At 56.7% G+C, this 19,667-nt stretch overlaps 1 protein-coding gene across 2 annotated transcripts in view; it reads left to right on the top strand.

Moving 5' to 3' along the window:
- The first annotated feature begins 5,659 nt into the window (after nt 1-5,659).
- Nucleotides 5,660-19,667, top strand: part of SLC6A3 (solute carrier family 6 member 3) — a 36,684-nt gene continuing 22,676 nt past the window's right edge. For both annotated transcript variants that reach the window (XM_047729792.1, XM_047729793.1), the window contains exons 1-4: nt 5,660-5,727; nt 7,659-7,979; nt 9,147-9,278; nt 14,864-15,089. In XM_047729792.1, the coding sequence (XP_047585748.1) occupies nt 7,694-7,979; nt 9,147-9,278; nt 14,864-15,089 (644 nt within the window). In that variant the 5' untranslated portion in view covers nt 5,660-5,727; nt 7,659-7,693. The remainder of the gene's footprint in view (nt 5,728-7,658; nt 7,980-9,146; nt 9,279-14,863; nt 15,090-19,667) is intronic.

Genomic DNA, 19,667 nt, shown 5'->3' with positions numbered 1-19,667 from the left:
AACATAACAATCCAAAGTGCAAAATATCTGAACAGACACGGACAAGAACTTTGGTGGCAGCCACACTCGGGAAGATTGCTAAAATACCACCTTCACTAGAGAAGTGACACGAGACACTATTGCGCAGCTATCAGAATGGCTAAAATCAAAAACACTGACCATCCTAGGTGTCGCAAGGATGTGGAGCAACTGAAACTTCCATACATGTTCACAGAAGTGTAAAATGATATAACTACTTTGCCGAACAGCCTGGCAGCTTTTAAAAACAGTTACGCACCATCTACCGGATGACTCGGCCATTCCACAACTAAGTACTTACCCGAGAGAAATGAAAGCATGTGTCCATACAAAGAGTTATCCACAAATGTTCATAGTAGTTGCATTTGGAATAACTAAGTGCCCATCAACAGGCGAAGGACAGATGGACGGCGTTCTAAGTATACGGCGGCATACTACTCAGCCATCGAAGGAGCTCATGCCTGATTCACACCATGACGCAGAGTCACCTCAAAGATGCTGAGTGGAAGAGAACAGATACAAAGAAACAGCACCTATTGTGTAGTCCCATGTGTGTAAGATTCTAAGAAAAATAAACTCACCTACAGCTAGCACATTGGTGGTTGCCTGGGGATGGGGTGGGGTAAAGATGGATCGCCAGGGGCAGGGGCAGTTGGAGAAGGATGAATACATTCCTCATCCTGCATGTGCTCCTGCTTCCACAGCCACACAAAAGACTTATCAAACTGTAACTTGAATGTGTCCATTGTGTGTAATTTTTAGCTCAACAAAGCTGGTTTTAAAAAGAGGACACATCAGGGCACCTGGGTGGCTCAGTTGGCTATGGTCTGACTCTTGATTTCAGCTCAGATCATGATCTCAAGGTTGTGAGATCGAGCCTGCATCAGGCTCTGCGCTGGACATGGATCCTGCTTGAGAGTTTCTCTCCCCCTCACCTCCTGCCCCACCCACTCACGCATGCACACTCTCACGTGCATTCTCTCCCTCTCAAAATAAAAAATAAAAATAAATTTTAAAAATCAAGTTAGAATTCTGGTTAGGATTGAGTTGAATCTGTATATCAATTTGAGAAGAAATAACATCTTAGCAGTGAGACTTTCAACCATGAACATGGTATACCTCTCCACTTACTTAGGTCTTTGTAGTTTCTCAGCAATGTATTCTAGTTTTCAACACATGTCTGGTAGATATTTTATGCCTAAGCATTTTGTTTTAGGGGGTACCATAAATGAAATTATTTTAAATTGCATTTTACAGTTCATTGCTACTGGTATATAGAAATATAACTGACTTTTGTTATAGCCCATGACCTTGCTAAAGTCACTTATTAATTCTAGTCGTTGTTTTGAGGATTCCTTAAGATTTTCTCCATAATTATGCAGTCTGCCAATTAAGATTCTGTCACCAATTTCTTAATTTTCTTTGAAGTCTGTTACTATACAAGCCACACCATTAGCCAATGCCTGCGAGCCAGCTGAGACCTCTCTCTCTCTCTCTCTCTCTCTCTCTCGCTCACTCGCTTTCGGCAAAATAACAGCCTGACACACTGCTTGGTTCCCGACCCACTGAGAACATCTCCCTGCTTGCCCCTTCCGGGCGTCCCTGTGATCCTGCAGCTACACACTGGTGGGCTCAGCAGAGAGGGTACGATGTACGGGATCCATATGCTTCCTCGGGCAGCCATGACGCTGGAGGTGGGGGTTAAGGGTTGGTGATTGTGCAACAAGAGTGGACATTTGTTCATGCAGCCTGGTGTGTCTTCAGCCCCTGCTCGAGCCTGATTTTGTAGAGATTGCTTCCATCTCATGATGGCAAGTTGCTGTCAATACCAAACTTTTTGGGTTTGTGGGTTAGTTTATGATGGGCTGTTCTGGTTCTGTGTAACTTGGAGTCCCATGACTTTCTACTATGGCTCAGGGGCATACTTATTCAAAAGGAGAATAAGTATTTCCAGAAGAATGTTAGACGATTCTCCAAAACTCTAAAACTCCGCACTATGGGTCACCAGCAGAGACAGGGCGATGTCTGTGTTTCATGCACATTAAGGCTTATTTAGGTGATTTACATGCATGCCTCAGTTTGAGAATAATCCAGACTGTTCCAGAACCTTTCTTGCTCTGGGGAAAAACTGAAAACATTGTGGATAACTCAGTAAATGGGTCATAGAAGCATTCCCAGTTAGAAGCCCCCAACCCCGAAGAATCTCACAGGTGTGGTGATGCTTCCTTCAGAGCAGGACAGCCAGAGGCAGCAAGCGATCTTTCACGGTGGATCCTGACCAGTCCCGAATCTCTGTGGACCCACAGAGACTTCACCAAGATGTCAAGCTTCGGAATATGTATCTACATGTGTATTTACATTCAAACATAACGTTTCCCCGATCTCTAGCACGCATGTGTCTTACCACGGCGTCTTGGTGTTATTTCTTGCTCACAGGTAGATTCGGCGTGACATCACGGTGTCGCAGGCCAATGCTGTATGCTGCGGGGTGGCAGACAATAAATGTGTCTGGACTGGGCATGACAGTGAGCTGGAGAGTTGACAGAGCGCTGTGATAAGATGGGGGGGGGCGGTCCTGCTGTCCCTGCCATGTGAAGGGAAACTGGTCTTATGGTCTTTCCCAATAATCACTGGGGCGGGGGGTGGAGGGAGGCATTCACTGCACTGATAGCTGCATAGACCAGGGTTTGAGTTGAGTTATTCGGGTTAAGAGATCAGAGGCTGAAGTTGGAGCTGGAAAGCTCTCCAGGGGGCTGCCAAGAATTTCACATCCCCCATCAGAGCCAACAACACGCCTCTGGGAATAGTGGAATAACGGCTTCCACTTCTCTTCCAACTACCTGATCAGGTAGGAGTGTCTCTAACTGCTAAATTCTAACTTAGTACTATATGGGGCAGGGATCCTAGGAGGGAGACTTCCTAGTTTCTCCTTTGTGGTGCAGAGGAGATCTGAGAAGCAGGTGGTGGTGAGGCCAAAACGCAGCACACATGGGATCCTAGAAACAAGGGTTCAACGCAGGAAAGCGTTTGCAAGGGTTCCCGGAGTCATGGTCATGGGAAATGCCAGGACAAAGGCTGGGCGGCAAGACTGGAGGGCCAGTGTCCATAAGGGAGCAGAGGCCGAAGACTCTAGTCAGCACTGCCTCCCAGGTTTTAACAAATCTGAAGAAGATTGATATAATTGTTGGAGAGTTTGGAGTTGAATTAATGAAAGGAATGTGGAAAATTAAACAACAACAAAAATAGGCAATAATTAACTCAAGGAACACCAAAAAAAATTCCAAGAAAGGAAATGAACTCCTAGAACACCACAGCTCAGTTGAAATGACACAAACACAAGAAGTGGCAAGCATCACATACACCGGCTGTGCCCCTCCACAGTTCCCGTGTGGAAGCCTTCACCCCCTCCCACATGTATTAGAAGGTGGGCTTTGGGCAGGGGATTCGGTGTAGAGGAACTCGTGTGGGTGGGCTGTGATAGGACCAGTGCCCTTAAAAAGAGAGACCAGCACGTCGGCTTTCTCTACCTCCCCACCCTGCAGTTGTCTCCCTTCTGCCCAGAAACACTCCCCCACCCTGCGAAGACAAGCCCGGAGAGGCTCACTTAGACCCAGACCATGACGGCACCCAGATCTCCAACTTCCAGCCTCCAGAACGGAGAGAAACAAATGTGTGGAAGTATTTTTAATATATAGACCAGACCTCATCAGTTCTCACCCGGTTCCCTTATTTAAAAGAAAATCTTTCTTTGGTGGCCATTTATTTCCTCGGCGTGTGGATTAAAGTGCCACTATTAGATTACCCTATTTTCTTACCACCTGAATTACTGAGCCGGTGTGGGAAGACACAGCCCCTGCATGATGGCCATGGCTGTCACAGATTCAAGGTGTACGTCATTGTCTTCTGAAGTCCCTGTCACTTCCCTCAGCTCTAGGGACTGAACTGCATCTCCTCCCAAGTTCACTTGTTGACATCCTACCATCCGTGCAGGGGTACCGGAGGTGGGGCCTTTGGGAGGTGGTTAGGTCCCGAGGGTAGAGCCTTCCAGAATGGGATTGGAGACCCAGACAAGTCCCTCCCACTTGCACCCGGTGAGGACACGGACGAGACCCCGCAAACCAGGAAGGAGGCCTCACCAGAGTGTCAATGCACTGAGTGTCCTGATCCTGCATTTACCACCTGCAGAACTGTGACAACCTCCTTTATCTATAAACCTCCAGTTCTTTCGTATTTTTATTACTGCAATGAAAGCAGATGGAGACACTGAGTCAAGGGTTCTTTCTGCTCGGTTCTAATTCAGCCGGGAGCGCTTTCTGGGGTCTCCCTGGGCAGGGTTCCTGTCTAAGGCAACAGCCCGGCTGGCAGGAGGCTGGGAGAAAGATGGTGAGGCTGGAGTGAGTGGGGTAAAGGCCACTGAGGAGCAAGAGCACTCCGAGGTCCCCTGACAAAGGGACACAGCTTCTGTGATGTGCTGAGCCAGAGTGAGTGGCCAGACAAGATGGGGAGCGGGGGACCTGTGCGCTTGCCCCAGCACAGCAAACACACAGCGGCAAAACCAAAGGAGACTCAGGAGGAAGGTTAAGGCCCAGAGACTGGGCCACCCGGAGGGTAAAGCCAGTGCACGGTCACTCACCTTGACACCATTCTGCACACCTCCTGGGCCTTGGTTGGTGGCCTGTGGACTCCGTGAATGTAAAATCTTGTAGGAGGCATTTTGGCAAAGATTCCAGTCTGTTCCCTCCCCGAGTGGTTATCCACCGCTGGTGGCTTTCCAGGCTTGTCGGAGATACCGTTTTCCTCCGCACATCATTCCATCCCTGTGGCTCCGATCAGAGCTCGCGTACTAGGGGCAAAGCATGGTAATGGCACCGCGGTGGTGGCTGCGCACGGGGCCACAGAAGGACCCGGGCGACCATCAGGTGCCTGGCGGGGGGGCTCTGCACAGGGGTGCGGGGCCCGCGAGGTAGAGCAGGGACCAGGTTTGCCCCAACGGGGCCGGCTTTGAGTTGAGGTTTGTCACCAGCCGCCCCTGCTCCGGGCTAGACTGGGCTGGGAGAAGACCCCAGGGCGCCCGACAGGGAAGGGCGGTCGGAGGGGGAGGGGTCGGTGCAGCTGGACTGCTGGGGGCGGGGGCAGGGAATCGGCGGGCCCGGCTCAGACCGCGCGCCCCAGCGCCGTTCCCAGCGCGCGCGCCACGCTGCCCCCTCCGCCGCCAGCTGCTCCTCGGGGCATCTCTGTGGTCCAGCGTCGAGCGCTCCCGGGCGCCCCAAGGCAGACGCCTCAGAGGAGCAAGCAGCCCCGGGGGTGCGGGCGAGGGTAGCAGGGACGCCGAGACTGGTTCCGCCGCGAACCCGCCGTCTCAGTCCTGCGACTCCTCGGCCCGGGAGGTGTCCCCGTTCCCACGCGTCGGAGGCCCTGGGATGCGGTGGGACTCCCGGCGGGTGAAGAGTCGGCACCCGCCGCCGGCCGCGGGCCACCGCCAGGCGGTCGGGTACGCGGGCGGGGACGGGGGGCGCGGCCGGGGCTGGTCCTCCGCCCACCCGGGGCGGTGCGGGGGCGGAGCCAGGGCGGGCGGGCGCCCCCGACGGCGGGAGGGGCGGGGCGGGCCCGAGACACCATAAGAGCCCGGAGGCCGCGACCGCCCAGCGCAGCGGGAAGGGAGCGGGCCGGAGGTTTTGCGGCCGCTGGCGGCGGGACCCCAGCGCAGAGGTGAGGCCGGGGCGGGCAGGTGAGCGAGAGCACGGCGAGCCGCGCCCGCGCATCTTCGGGGCGCGCCGCTCCCTCTGCGGACCCCAAGTCTGTGGCCCAGAGGCGCCAGGCTGGGGCGGGCACCGTCGGGGGCACTGCGTCTCCAAAAGTCGCTGACAGGGGCAGCGCGCCCCGACAATGCCACTCACGGTCTTAGGGAGGCCGGTGGCCGAGCGGTGTGTGCACGGGAAGGGGTGAGGGACTGATCGCGCCCCGGTGAGCCCTGGCCCCGTCCTGCGGGCCGAGCGCCTGGTCTTCTGGTCCCGTGGCCACCCTGCGCTCTGGGCTGCGCGGGAAGGGGCGGTCGTCTCTGGGGTCCCCAGGGCGCCAGTTCCGGGGGTCGATCGGCCTCTGTGGCGGATTCCTCCCTGCTGAGCCATGCCGCACGATGAGGCGGACCCGTGGGGTGTATTTCATCCTGCAGGTGTTTGTCCGATCGCTAAGATGGGGTGCGGTCCGGAGACGCTGCGTGTGCGCGCCTGGGCTGGCTGCAGGGAAGGAGCAGAGCGGGCTAGTTCGTCAGCCGGCTCTGTTTCTCCTTCTGGGCACAGAAGGAAGCTTTCTGAGACCTTTTGCTTTTTGTACCCAAACCTGGCCCTGGAGGCCATGGTTTCAGGAGTTAGGTTGGCTCACCACCAATCCCAGTGTCCACTTCCCTGGCAGGGGATGACTGGGATCCCATCCGAGTGAAAGGCTCCCCATGCCCGAAGCTCCAGCCCACTCTGGAGGCGAAGGGGCCGCAGGGAAGCAGTGGGTAAAATCACTTCTATGATGAGTCGTTCAAATTCGGATGCAGAGGAAAATGACCCCAGTAGAGCCCCGTTATTTTTTTCCTTCAGCCAGGCTGTGTGTGTGGGAGGGGGGTGTGTGCATGCGTTTGTGGGTGTGGGTGTGTGCTCGCGCACGTGCGTGTGTTTGCAGCTGAGGCGGTGCTGATGGGTCTGAATACCGGAAGTGCTATTCGAAGCTCTCTCGGCCGTGTCCACGTGTAACTGCTCTCCTGGACTGTGCCACACGCGGCTTTATGAAGGTGCCCGGAAGCAATTCCTTGGTAGAGTTACTACCTACAGGAACTCATCTGCCCCCAAGTAAAGCCGGCCAGTGCTCTGCTGTGCCCGCCTCCCCCAGGCAGGCACAGCGTCCCCGGGCCACAGGAGTGCACCCTGCGGGCATTCCTGAAAGAAACAGTTGGAATTGCTGTCTTTAAAGTCGCAGCCTTGCGGCTGATTGTGGTTATAAGGGTTTGCTCTCTGGTTTTACTGCTGTGTGTAAAAAATACATATGCACTGCTGTAAAGACTTTTTAAAAAAGATTTTATTTATTTATTTCAGAGACAGAAGAGAGAGCACAGCAGGTGGGGTGGGGTGGGGTGGGGGGAGGGGCAGAAGCAGTTTCCCCGTTGAGCAGGGAGCCGGACCCAACGTGGGTCTCGATCCCAGGACCATGAGATCATGACCTGAGCAGAAGGCAGACACTGAACCGACTGAGGCACCCGGGTGCCCCAAAAGACTTACATTTGGGTGCTAGGTGACGATTGTGAAATTAATCCCTGGCCATGTGGGGAGGGTAGAGGTGACATTCTGCATCATTACTCGAAGCAGAACCAGAGGGTCTACAGCTTTCCACTGTAATTGTCACAGAGAGGACTGCCAGGGAAAGAGGGAGCAAGGTGGTATCTGTCGTGAGGTGTCCAGGACCCACCCCCCGTCCCGGCCCCCATGAGATCTAGCCCGTGTCCTGCTGTCCTCAACCTTGGTTCTTATCAGTCGAGCTGCTTGGAATGGATTCTGCCCCAAAGACACGGAGAGAGTTGCCCCTGAGCGCTGCTTGTGCGCGGTGGTTCTGGCTCCTAAACCGTCGCGGTTCTGTGTGTGCTTCTTTTCCCGCTGCAGGCCCCGAGCACAGAGTCCGAGGCTCCCGTCCGCCCATGAGTGAAAACAAGCGCCCGGTGGCACCGATGTCTTCCGTCGCGGGCCCTGCTAAGGAACCCAACGCCATGGGCCCCAAGGCGGTGGAACTCGTCCTGGTCAAGGAGCAAAATGGGGTGCAGCTCACAAACTCCACCCTCGCCAACCCCACGCAGACACCCCTGGGGACCCAAGAACGGGAGACCTGGAGCAAGAAAATCGACTTCCTCCTTTCTGTGATCGGCTTTGCGGTGGACCTGGCCAACGTCTGGCGGTTTCCCTACCTGTGCTACAAAAACGGCGGCGGTGAGTCCCAGGCCAGCTGGGGGGCCGCGGCTCCTGAGTGCGCCCAGGCAGGGCCTGCATTTGGGGCGGGGGACGCACAGACGGTAGGAACAGAGGGCCCGGCAGCCTCCTGCGGGACCTGCCCTCCCCAGCTGGGTCACTGAGCCCAGGAGGAGGCGGTGGGAGGCACCAGGGCTCTGCCTTCCGTTTCCAAAGATGACTTTTGCTCTGGAAAGAAAGTCCTCGAACACCCTCAGTCTTGGGCCAACTTCAGTCCGTGTTACGAGCGTGCACAGAGGCCCTCGACTTTGGAGCAGAGCCCTCACCCGGCTCCGTGAACGCGCCCAGCCCGGGAACCACACCCGGCTCCGGGCTCGAGGCAGAAGAGGAAAACAAGTGACAGCTTCGCCCACAAGTTGAAGCCAGTTCAGCAGGTGCTCGCTCCCCTGTGGGCTCTTGTGGCCCATCAGTCCCTCGAGGCTTCGGAGGAGGGTGTGGAGGAGCCCCCCTGGGAGGGCCTTCTAGCACACCCGCCCTGAGGGGGCAGCAAGAGGCCTGAGCAGAATGGCGGGGCCTCCCTGCCTCCCCCTCCCCATCCCAGGAAGGGAGGTGTGGCAAAGACCCCTCACCTGATGCAGAGCCGTGGGGCCCTGGATTCGTGCTTGGGGCAAGTGTAGCTCCAGGAGGACGGGGCGGCACGCTGGGGAGACTCCGGCTCCTCCGGCGCCCCTGTCCACTGTAGCCCCGGACCGAGGTGGACGCTGAAAACAGGGAACTGGGGATGGGTGGCACAGCCCCCATAGGGTCAGACTTGGACCTCAGAGCCCAGAGGACCGACAGCTCGAGAGGGGCAGAGGCCAAGGTGTGCGGGCCAGGCGGGGTGGGCAGCCCCAGGAGCCAAGCTGTCGCGGGGGCCTGCCCTGCTCCGAGGCTGATCTCATGACTTGGCACAAGGGGTGGTTGGGGTTCAGCAGGGACGTGTCAGGGCGCTGATGATGGGGGGACCCAGGCGTGTTGGTCAGAGGCTGCCCCACACAGCCTGGGACTTCCCTTTGGAGGGCGACCGTGCAGGGAGCTTCCAGAGAAGCAGACGGTCATGCCCAAGACGTGGTAGTGGGAGGGCCTCACTCTGGTGATCACAGGTGGCCTCCCCCAGCCCCCGGGCTGAGCCAGCTGTCCTATCCACAGGCGCCTTCCTGGTCCCCTATCTGCTCTTCATGGTCATTGCCGGAATGCCCCTTTTCTACATGGAGCTGGCCCTGGGGCAGTTCAACAGGGAGGGGGCTGCTGGCGTCTGGAAGATCTGCCCCGTCCTGAAAGGTAACGGCCCACACCCTCCTCACACCCTCCTATGGCACAGACTGCGTTGGCTCAGGGCTCCCAGAGCGAGTCCCCGACCTGGTGTGTGTGCTCGGTCCTGCTCTACTAGGTCTCTGCGCCCCTCGATGTCCATGTCCCTGACTCTGTCTCTCTCCATCTCTGTCTCTCTGTGTGTGTCTCTCTCTCTGTCTCTCTCTGTGTCTGTGTCTCTCCCTGTCTCTCTCCCCATCTCTCTCTGTCTCCCTATTTCTGTCCCTCTCCTCCCCATACAAGTGCATGAGCTCAGACCCATTTCCATTTGGGTCCTACTGTAAGAGGCTGAGCTGACGGAGGCCTCGGGAGCATGTGCCCCTGCTGTCCGGTGAGGCCGGCCTGCTAGTCGCTAGTGGTGCTGTCGTTGTTAGTGAGGCAGATAGGCCAACCCTCCGTCCATCTGTCAGTCTGTCCTCTGTGCTCCCCCGCACATCTGTCGCTGTCTGTCCGGCTGCCGCAGGAACGCCACAGGCTGGGTGGTCTAACCAGGGAACATTTATTGTCTCACGTGACCAGAGGCTAGAGATGCAGAATCCAGGTGTGTTGGTAAGACCGATTCCTTTGGAGGGCTGGGGCACAGGCTCCGTTCCGGACCTTTCCTCTGCACGTGTCTCTGGAACTAGATGTCCGTGTCCTCTAAGGACACCCGTCACCCTGGACAAGGGCACGTCCCGACACCCGCACCTTAGCTTGCCCAGCTGTGCGGAGACCTGCCTCCCCGTGAGGTCGCACCGGGCAGTACCGGGCTTTGGCTTCAGCAGACGAGCTTTGGAGGGACGCGGTGCCAGCCACGGTGCTCTGTCTGTCCTCTCCGGATCCATCCGGCTCCCTGTCACCCGCGGGGCATCAGCTGTGACCGCAGCGGTCGTAAACATGTCCATGTGTCGGGTGTCCACCTGTCGTCCATCCCTCCATCCACCACCATCTGTCTGTATCTGCGGTCATCTGTCCGTCTGCCATACAGACTGGGCCTCTGCTCTCTGGGTACTCACCGAGCCCGCCGTCTGACGCTGCGAAGTTGCGGCACCAGGAAGCAGACACACGTCTGTTGAGCCGAGGGGCTGCCCCGTGGCCGGCGGTTCCATGGTCACCTCACCCCACCCTTGTGGGAGCCCCGGGGAGGACCCACACCGCGTTGTCCCCATTCTGGACGTCCAGGCACTGAGGGTTAGTGGGCTTGAGGGGCTCGCCCTGTCCCTCGTCAGGGGCAGGGGGCACGGGCTCCAGACCCGTCTCAAGCCCCACATCCACCTCCGGGGTGCACCGGCCCACCAAGCCACGCTGCCTCGCAGGAGCCCGTGGCTCAGGGAGGCCTGGTGTGGGAGACCCGGGGCGTGGCGTGGTCCGCACCCCCAGCTTCGCGAGGAAACTTCCTGTAAGATCGATCGTGGCAGTTCCTCCGAAGCCGAGAGTCGGTGTGTTTGCAGCGGGCGGAAGCCCTCCCGGTGTCCGAGGACGCGCGGGGCCGGTGGGTGAGTCGAGGTCAGAGAGGGCAGCCGTCGGCTCACGGAGGCTATGCCCGGGCTGGGGCCCCGGGGGCTCCCCCACAGCAGCCGCTGAGACTGGCCGTGAGGCCCCTCCCGCGCCCCGCGCCTCCTCCGTGCGGCCGCTCGCCGACCCGGCCCTGGCCGCCTTTCCCTCAGCGCGGCCCCGAGTCGGAGCCAGGCGCGGCCTCCCCGCCTCCGCGCCACTCGCGTCCCTCTCGCGGGGTCACCCGCGGAAGTCGAACTTAAATGAGGTGCCTACGTCAGCCTCGTCCTCCGCAAACACCCGCCGGAGGGACGCGACAGGAAACGGCAGGCCGCAGGCCCGGGGGACGCCACGCGGGGGACCCCCGCCCCGGCCGCCCGAGCCTGCGGGGGCTCGGCGCCTTCCCCGCGGAGGCATTTCCGTCCAGAGCGAGATGAAGTGCGCCATCCTCGGGTGACCCCCTGGGGACGCTGGCCCCTGCTGCTGCACGCACTGCGGCCGTGGCGTCCGCTTCCGTGGGCTTCCAGGCTCCTCCAGGACCCGAGCCTGCACCCCCCACCCGGAGCAAATCCTCTACCCGGAGCGAATCCTCTTTCCTGAGCGCCCGAGGCCAGCATCGGCTCCTTCAGAAACTGACCCTGTGCCACGTCCACGCTCCACACGGCCCGACAGCTTTGTCCAGTTGTGGAAACCTGTCCACATGGAGGGCTGTGGCCCAGCCCGCGTGGCCCCTCTGGATGGACTCTCTCTCTCTGTCTCTCGCTCTCTTCCCCGCTGTCTCTCCCTATCTCTCCCTCTGTCTTCTCCTATCTCTATCTCTGTCCCTCTCTCTCTCTCTCTGTCTCTCCCTGTCTCCCTATCTCTCCCTCTCTCTCTCCCTATCTGTGTGTCTCTCCCTATCTCTCCTTATCTGTCTCTCTCTCGCTGTCTCCCTGTCTCTGTGCCTCTCCTCCCGCACGGGCGCACGCGTGCAGACCCAGCAGAGGCTACGGACGCCCGGCCTGATGGGAAGGGTCTGTGCGTTCCTCACAGTGACATGCAGTGACCCTTGTCGGGAAGGCCAGGCTGCTCCGTGAGGACCATCTTTCGAGGCGGGCGTCCCTGACGTGCTCCTGAAGCCGGTGTCCATGCTGCTGCTGGTGTGACCCGGCTCTGGTGGGTGGTGGGGAGGGACAGGGTGGCCACGCCTGTGAGACCCGAGTGCCTGCTTTCCCAGGACGCCCCCTCTCTGTGCCCCATGCAGACCCTGTCTAACGTGTGCCGTAGAAACCCGGCTGCCCTGTTTGTTTGTTTCAGATTGTATTTACTTATTTGAGGGAGAGAGAGAGAGATCACAAGTAGGCAGAGAGGCAGGCTCGGGGCGGGGGGAAGCAGGCTCCCCACCGAGCAGAGAGCCCGATGCGGGGCTCAATCCCAGGACCCTGGGATCATGACCTGAGCCGAAGGCAGAGGCTTTAACCCACTGAGCCACCCAGGCACCCCCCACCCTGTTTTATGAATATAAAATAAGGATGATATTTTGTACTCAACAGCATCTTAGTGTGAAATGTCAAGCTCCTCTTTCTAAAAAGAATTTAATGTGGCTTAAAATAAAACAAAATACACCCAGTTTAATGTAAAGGTTAAATGTTCTAAAGTTAATGTAAAGAAATACTAAGGAAAACAGAAACTGGGGAACTGATGATGAGACCTACGACCGGAGCTCACGCGTGGGCCCGGGCTCCGCCGGCGTCTGGCAGGAGCAGGCCACATGGGAACGCAGGAGAGGGCTGAGCCCGCTACTCTGGGGTGGTGGGTCACTGTCCCGAGCCGGCCTGTGATGAACGACACGTCACGGGAGCTCATGAGGCTCTGTCCGCCCCACTCACGGCCGCTGTCCTGGGCAGCCATGCCCTTCCCGCTGACGCATGGGCCCGTGGGGGCAGTGGCTCGTGGGCAGGAGCCTCTGGTGCCGGGCAGCCAGGGGGCGAGCCCGTGTGTTCTCGGGGGCGACTTCGTCTCCCTGGAGTGAAGGTCAAGAAACCTGGCCAGTGCAGAGGGAGTGCCGTGCTCTCAGCACGGGGCTTAGTTCTTGGGTCACACAGTGGACTCCGATCGGCTCTGCTGTTGGTTCACAGCTGCTTTGAGTTTCCCACGTTCAAGCTGAGGTCTTGCACACAAAGTTTAAACCTTAAAACGGTTTCAAGTCAAGCATCCACGGTCGGGCGCTGCCCGAGAAAACCTTACGTGATGCTCTTCCCAACAACACGGCTCCCAGGAACACGGCTCCCTGACACCACGGCTCCCCGACGGCACGGCTCCCAGGAACACGGCTCCCTGACACCACGGCTCCCCGACGGCACGGCTCCCAGGAACCCAGCTGCCTGGGTGGGTTTGCTGTGAATCACAACCGAGCCTCTGTCCTCAGGAACTCAGGGAGCAGAATGGCAACGTCACGTTATTCAGAGCTGACCACTGCCACTCCAAGAGGCCCTTGCAAAGAAAACTGCTGTTTTCATCATCACGGCTTACGACACACGTTTTCCAAGAGGGTTTACGTACCAGAACTGTCTCATTTCTAGCACGTTCCTGATGCAGGATCTGTCTAATGGATACGCACAAGTAAATGTCAGGCTTCTCCTTTTGATTCCAGGGTAGGGAGAGATCTGTAATGATGCCCTGAGCATGAGGATTGCTTCTCCTCGGGGGGACATCCAGGAAAGACACCTAAGCCACTTCCTATAAACATCACCTTGAAGGCGTGCTCCTCCCCTAGCCACGGCCTCAGCCACGAGCGAGCAAGACCAGGCAAAGCACCTAACCAGGCTTTAAAAGAGCAAATCAACGCTCCAGGCCAGTCAAGTCGTGTCCGCAAAGCCGCGAAGGAAGTTGAAATGGAAAGAGCTGCCCGTGGAGCCTGGTGGGGCCCCGGAGCGGGGAACGGAGTGGAGCTTACCTAGCACTGAGCAAGAGGGCTCCTGGCCAGTGGGAGGAGGCCAGACCCACCTGCCACCAGGCAGGATGGCACAGCCCCAAGGAGTACTTGCCACTCTGCCCTAGTTCCCAGGGAGCCAGGAGCCCCTCAATGACTGATCCCAAATCCCAGGTTTTGTGATCCTGGAAAGGTCGCCATGCAAGGCCCTGGCTTGCTTTAGGAGACTGAATGGTCATGGCCCCGGGTGATTATCCCTAGATCATCAGGGATGGCCCCGGCTGACCGTGGATGGTTATGTATGGCCCCGGATGACCCTGGAACGTCATATATGGCTCTGGCTGAACCCGGACGTTCATGCATGGCCCTGGGTGACCCTGAACAGTCATGCATGCTTTGGGTGACTCTGGACAGTCATGTACGGTCCTGGTCGTGCATGGCTCTGGGTGACCCTGGATGGTCATGCATGGTCCCAGCTGACTCTGGACTGACATATATGGCTCTGGGTGACCCTGAGTGGTCAGGGATGGCTCTGTGTGACTTCAGGTGGCTCTGGGTAGCTGTGAAATGAACCCTGATGACTGTTTGCCCTGGGTAGTCTTGAGGGGGTATGAGCAGCCATGAGTGTCCATAAATGTCTCTGAATGGCTCTGGGTAGCTGTCGGTGGCCATTGAGGACCTGCGTTTCTAAGGACCATTGGTGGCCCTGGATGGCTCTGGGAGATCTGGGTCTTCCTTGGTGGCTTTGGATGTCCCTGAGTGACCCTGAATGGTTTGGGGTGATCTTTGCTGACTCTTGGTGGCCATAGATGATTCTGATGGTTTTGCATGGCCTGGTGGCCCTGGATGACCACGGTTGTTGCCGAGTGGCTGTGAGTGGTGGTGGACGGCCACATATGGCCGTTAGTCACCCTGTATGTCTGTGGGTGACCTGGTTCTACCAGGGTGACCCTAGATGATCTGTGTGCACACAGATGGCCATGGTAGGTTTGAGGGTTAGGGTGCAGCCCCTTGTCTGGGATCACAGCATGAAGTCTGGCACCCTTGCTCTCGCGAGTGGTCTCTGGGTGTGCAGAGACATGGCCCAGTTTCTGGTGCAGGAGCACAGCCAGCACGGCTGAAGGAGGGCAGGCGGGCACCTTGCTGACGGCTCTCTGCTCTCCCGCCCCAGGTGTGGGCTTCACGGTCATCCTCATCTCGCTGTACGTTGGCTTCTTCTACAACGTCATCATCGCCTGGGCGCTGCACTACTTCTTCTCGTCCTTCTCCGTGGACCTGCCGTGGGTCCACTGTAACAACACGTGGAACAGCCCCAACTGCTCAGACGCTCACGCCGGCAACTCCAGCTCCGGCCCCAACGACACCTTCAGGACCACGCCTGCCACCGAGTATTTCGAGTGAGTGGGGGACCGGGGCCACGGTACTCACCGTGCTCGACGGCCCCCGGGAAGGAAGGGACACAGGGCAGCACAGCACTCCCCCTGCTGCCCCGCAAGGGTGCGGTGAGGACCCCTTTCCCCCTGTCCCCCTGTCCCCTGTCCCCTTGCCCCCCTGTCTCCCTGTCTCCCTGTCCCCCTGTCCCACGCCCACACTGCAGTCCTCTGGGCTCTTGGAGGCACATTCCCAAATCCCGCTTCCAGCGGCCCGGAGGTGCCCTTGGAGGAGGACACCTCGGTGCCAGGGGAAGGCAGAACAGGCCAGGGCTGCTCGGTCCCATGGGTGCCGCTATGTGCCTAGCAGGGGGCTGGCCAGAGGCTGCCCGTGGCAGGAAGGCGAGCCCATCCGGTGTCCGCAGGGCCGCCTCCAGCGTGGGCCCGGCTCAGCCACACTGTCCTGCCACCTGGGCCCTGCCCACAGAAAACTCCCTCCAGCCTTGCCAAACGGACCGGCCCTACAGGGGGTCCCACTGTTGCTTTTCCTGACAAGTTCCTCTTTCTTTACAAACCGGCACCAGTTCCCGCCCGAGTCCCTCCTCGCCCCCCACATCCAGGGGCCTTCCCGGTGCCCTCCCGTGCCCTGCACTCCACGCCACGTGGCCTCCACGACCTGCAGGGTGCGTGGCTCTCCCCAAGTCCGTTCTTCTCTGGGTCCTCTCGGAACCGGCTCCTGCCCCCTCCCCTTGTCCCCATCTGGGTGACTGAGGCTAGAAGAGCTGTTGATGCCCCTGTGGGTGCGTCGTTTCCCCTCAGAGTCCGGACACTTGCCAAGGAGCCCTCCTGAAACGACGCTGAACCCGGCCGTCACAGCGTCCGGCCATGCGCTGCCAGCAGGGGGTTCAGTGTTGGGTGCTGGGTGTTCACGGGACCTGCAGACACTCAGCACCTGGAATGACACTATGTTTCAGACTCTAAGAATTTGAATGCTTTGTTCCGGAATTCTGTGCCCTGTGTGGGCACTGTATCTCCATGGTGGAAAGTGGCATCAAGGGGCAGGAACGTGGGAGGCAGGTTTGCCACTTCTGGAGATGCGGCCAGGAGCACGGGTGGTTTCCTTGAGTCGTGGTCAGAAAGAGTGTGGCCAGGGCAGGGTGACGGTCACATGCCACAGGACGTGCTGGTGTGTTTAGGAAGATGTTATTGTTGGTTTGGGACTGGAGGAGAGCGCACGTGCGCGAGGGACAGGGAAGGGAAAGGGAGGGGCCGCGAGCCAGACGGAGCGCTCGGGAGGGACAGGCTGGTTTCAGAGGCCAGCGGAGCCCACCTGCCATCTGTCCCTCTCAACTTGCCTGAAAGACAGCAGCTGCGAGAAACAGTTGCAGGGAAGCTTTCAAGGGTGTGGATGGGAATCTTGCTCTGCTGAGCAGGTGAGAATGGTCCAGAGGAAGAGAAAGCTGTTTGCTCTTCTTGGTGAAAAATACTGCACTGCTGTTGACCAGATGTAATGGTGTCTCCTTGCCAGATCGTGCCCGGGCTGCACTCAGCCTGGCCGTGATCAGAGGGAAGGGGTCTGCGGGGACCCTCTGTCCCAGAAAGTGGAGAGGCAGACACAGTGGCAGATAAGCACCTGGGGGTCCATGCTCAGGGTCCCCGCACCAAGGGGAACTCAGGGGTGCTCAGGGCTGGCTCGGGTTCAGTCCGTCATTACACCAACAAAATGAGGACTCAGGTTTCCAGCTAGGACGTCTCTTACAATTCTGAGATGAAAAGCTGGCAGAGAGGTTGAAAGGCACCATGTGACACCACTGGGACCACCTGTCTTTGTTTGGAGGTCTGGAAAGGATTCCACCAAGACTGCAGAGTGAAGCACGATGTCACTGCTACTTTCGTTATGTCTTACCCAAGAAAGTGGGGCCTTCCTCAGCCCCAGCACCTGCCCACACCCCCAACTTCAGTCCCTAGTGGGCATGCAGTAGGAGACATGGCAGGCTCAGAGCCAAAACCAGAGGCTCATGGCTGTAGCTCCAGGGCTGAGAGATGGTGCAGGGAGCTTGCTGGACGGATGTGAAGTCTGAGTCAGGACAGGGCCTGTGGGCTTGGAAACCCTAAAACAGGCCATGTAACTCCAACCAGTTCAAATGTCCCCCAGTTCTATAGACACTTAGCACACCTTCGCCTACTTTCTACTGTAAACTAGAAAGCTACACCTTTGCCTCCAAGAGACAGCTTTAGCTGCCTCCGCAAAGCTCCATGTGCTGTGTTTCCACTCCATGCAATTCAAGGTACTCTCTGATATGCCTTGTGATTCCCTCTTTGACTCATGGGAGACTTGGGGAGCTTCCCATTTAATTTTGAAATCTTTGGAGGTTTTCTAGATATGCTTCTATTATTGATTTCTGATTTAATTCAGACTGAGTGACATACTCTACTTGTAAAGCTTCATTATCCCAAAAACATCCTGAGACCTTTGGTGCCCGGTCTGTTTTTAATCCTGGGGGGTATGGCAGGCGCACTTACAAAGAACAGCTGTTCTGCTGACAGGGGGAAGTAGCTGCACTGTGTGCAGGATGGTGGGAGCACCTTACTGTCCCCCCCGCTGCTGAGAAGGAGTATTGACTCAACTGTGATTGTGCATCTGCCTCTCTGTCTTCCCGATTCTATCAGTGTTGACTTCATTCATGCATGCTGGGGTGGTGTTACAGAGTGTGTGTGTGTTTACAGATAGCAAGTCTTTGAATGGACCCCTTTGCAGTTCCAAGTGTCGCTCCTGGTCACACTCCTCACCCTGAAACTGCTCTGCCTGGCAGCAGAGTGATCACCCTTGTCTCCCAGTGGATCGTGTTTGCATTGGTACCTTTCCTGTCCTTGTGTTTGTAACCCATGTGGGTTGTATCATGAGAGCATTTCCTGTAGACCGTGTAGAGCTGTCCCTGCTTTTTCATTCAGCAAAACAATGTCTAGCTCTTGGGGTTCCCAGTCAATAATTAACCCAATGGTTGGATTTAAGTCTTTTATCTTTATTTTTTTTTCTATTTGTCCCATCTCTTTGTTTCTTGTCCCTCCAGGTATCCCCCTCTTTTGAATTAATTAATTTTTAGGCTCCCATTTTAGCTATGCTATTGGCTAATAAGCTTTATTGTAACTTTTGTGGTCATTTATAGGGTTTACAACGTACATCTTTAATTTCTCATTGTCCACTGTCAGATAACATCATCCCACTTCTCATGTAATTTAGGAGCCTTACAACACACTCCCATTTTCCCAGCCCATCCCTGGCTGGGTTTTCTTCCTCCAGGATGTTATAAACTCCATGCTATGTTGCTCCTCTTCTTGCTTTAAATAGGTACCTTTTAAATAAATTTGGAATAGAAGAATAACTTATGTATTTACCTGCATAGTTGCTATTTCTGATGATCTCCCATCCTTACATGGACCCAGATTTCCATTTTGGCTTCATTTCCTTCCATCTGAAGAATTTCCTTTAACACACCTTACAGCGTAGGCTTGCTGGCAATGAATTTTCTCTGCTTTAGTTTTCCTGAAACATATTTTGCTTTCATTTGGGGGAATTTCTTTAAATTGTGATAAACTATACACAACATGAAACGTATCATTTGCACCGCTTTTAAGTGTGTTCAGCAGCACTAAGCACACTCAGAGTGCTGTGCAGCCATCACCACCATCCGTCTCCAGGACTTTCTCGTGCTCCCAGACGGAAGCTCTGCTCCCGTGCAACACTGACTCCCTCTCCGCCCCTTCCAAGCCTGGCCCCCGGCACCCAATGTCCTACTCTCTGACTCGATGAGTTTGACAACTCTAGGGACTTCATATAAGAGCAGTCGTCCAGCCTTTGTCCTCTGTGTCTGCTTATGTCACTGAGCATGACGTCCTCCAGGCTCCTCCATGCTGTAGCAGGTCTGTTTTCTTCCTTTTGAGGCTGAACAATATTCCACGTCCAGACGGACATTTTGTTCATCTGTCCCTGGACACGGGCTGTTTTGGTGTCTTGGTGTGGTAAATAGTGCCGCAGTGAGTGTGGGGGTGCAAATGTATGTTCAAGTTAGTGTTTTCATTTTCTTCAGATAAATACCTAGAAGTGGGATTGCTGGATCATGGGGCAGTTCTATTTTTAATTTTTAGAGGAAATTCCATACTGTTTTCCAGGGTGGCTGCACCAGTGTGCATTCCCAGCAACTGTGCATGGAGGCCTCTTGTCTCCACCTTGCTGCTAACGCGTGTCATTTCTTGACTTTCTTATAAAAACTGTCCTGACAGGTGTGAGATGCTAACTCACTGCGGTTTGAGGTGCGTTTCCCGGGCAGTGAGGGGCGTCGAGCCTCTCTCCCTATGTCTGTTGGCCAGCTGGATGTCTTCTCTGGAGAAATGTCTGTTCAGATCTGCCCTTTTTTTTTTTAATCAGATTGTTTGTTTTCTGCTGTTGAGTTGTATGTGTTTCTCGTATATTTTGGGTACTAACCTCATACGAAATACGTGACTTGCTGGTGTTTCCTTCCATCAGCAAGCCAACTTCATCTGGGTGGTGGCTCCCCTCCCCGTGGCAGAAGCTTCCCGGCCAGATGCACCTGCTTTGTCTGTCTT

Source organism: Lutra lutra, chromosome 5 (genome assembly GCF_902655055.1).
Source record: "Lutra lutra chromosome 5, mLutLut1.2, whole genome shotgun sequence".
Classification (NCBI taxonomy): domain Eukaryota; kingdom Metazoa; phylum Chordata; class Mammalia; order Carnivora; family Mustelidae; genus Lutra; species Lutra lutra.
The sequence above is the reverse complement of the archived record's forward strand: the minus strand, read 5'-3'. Positions and strand labels throughout refer to the sequence as shown.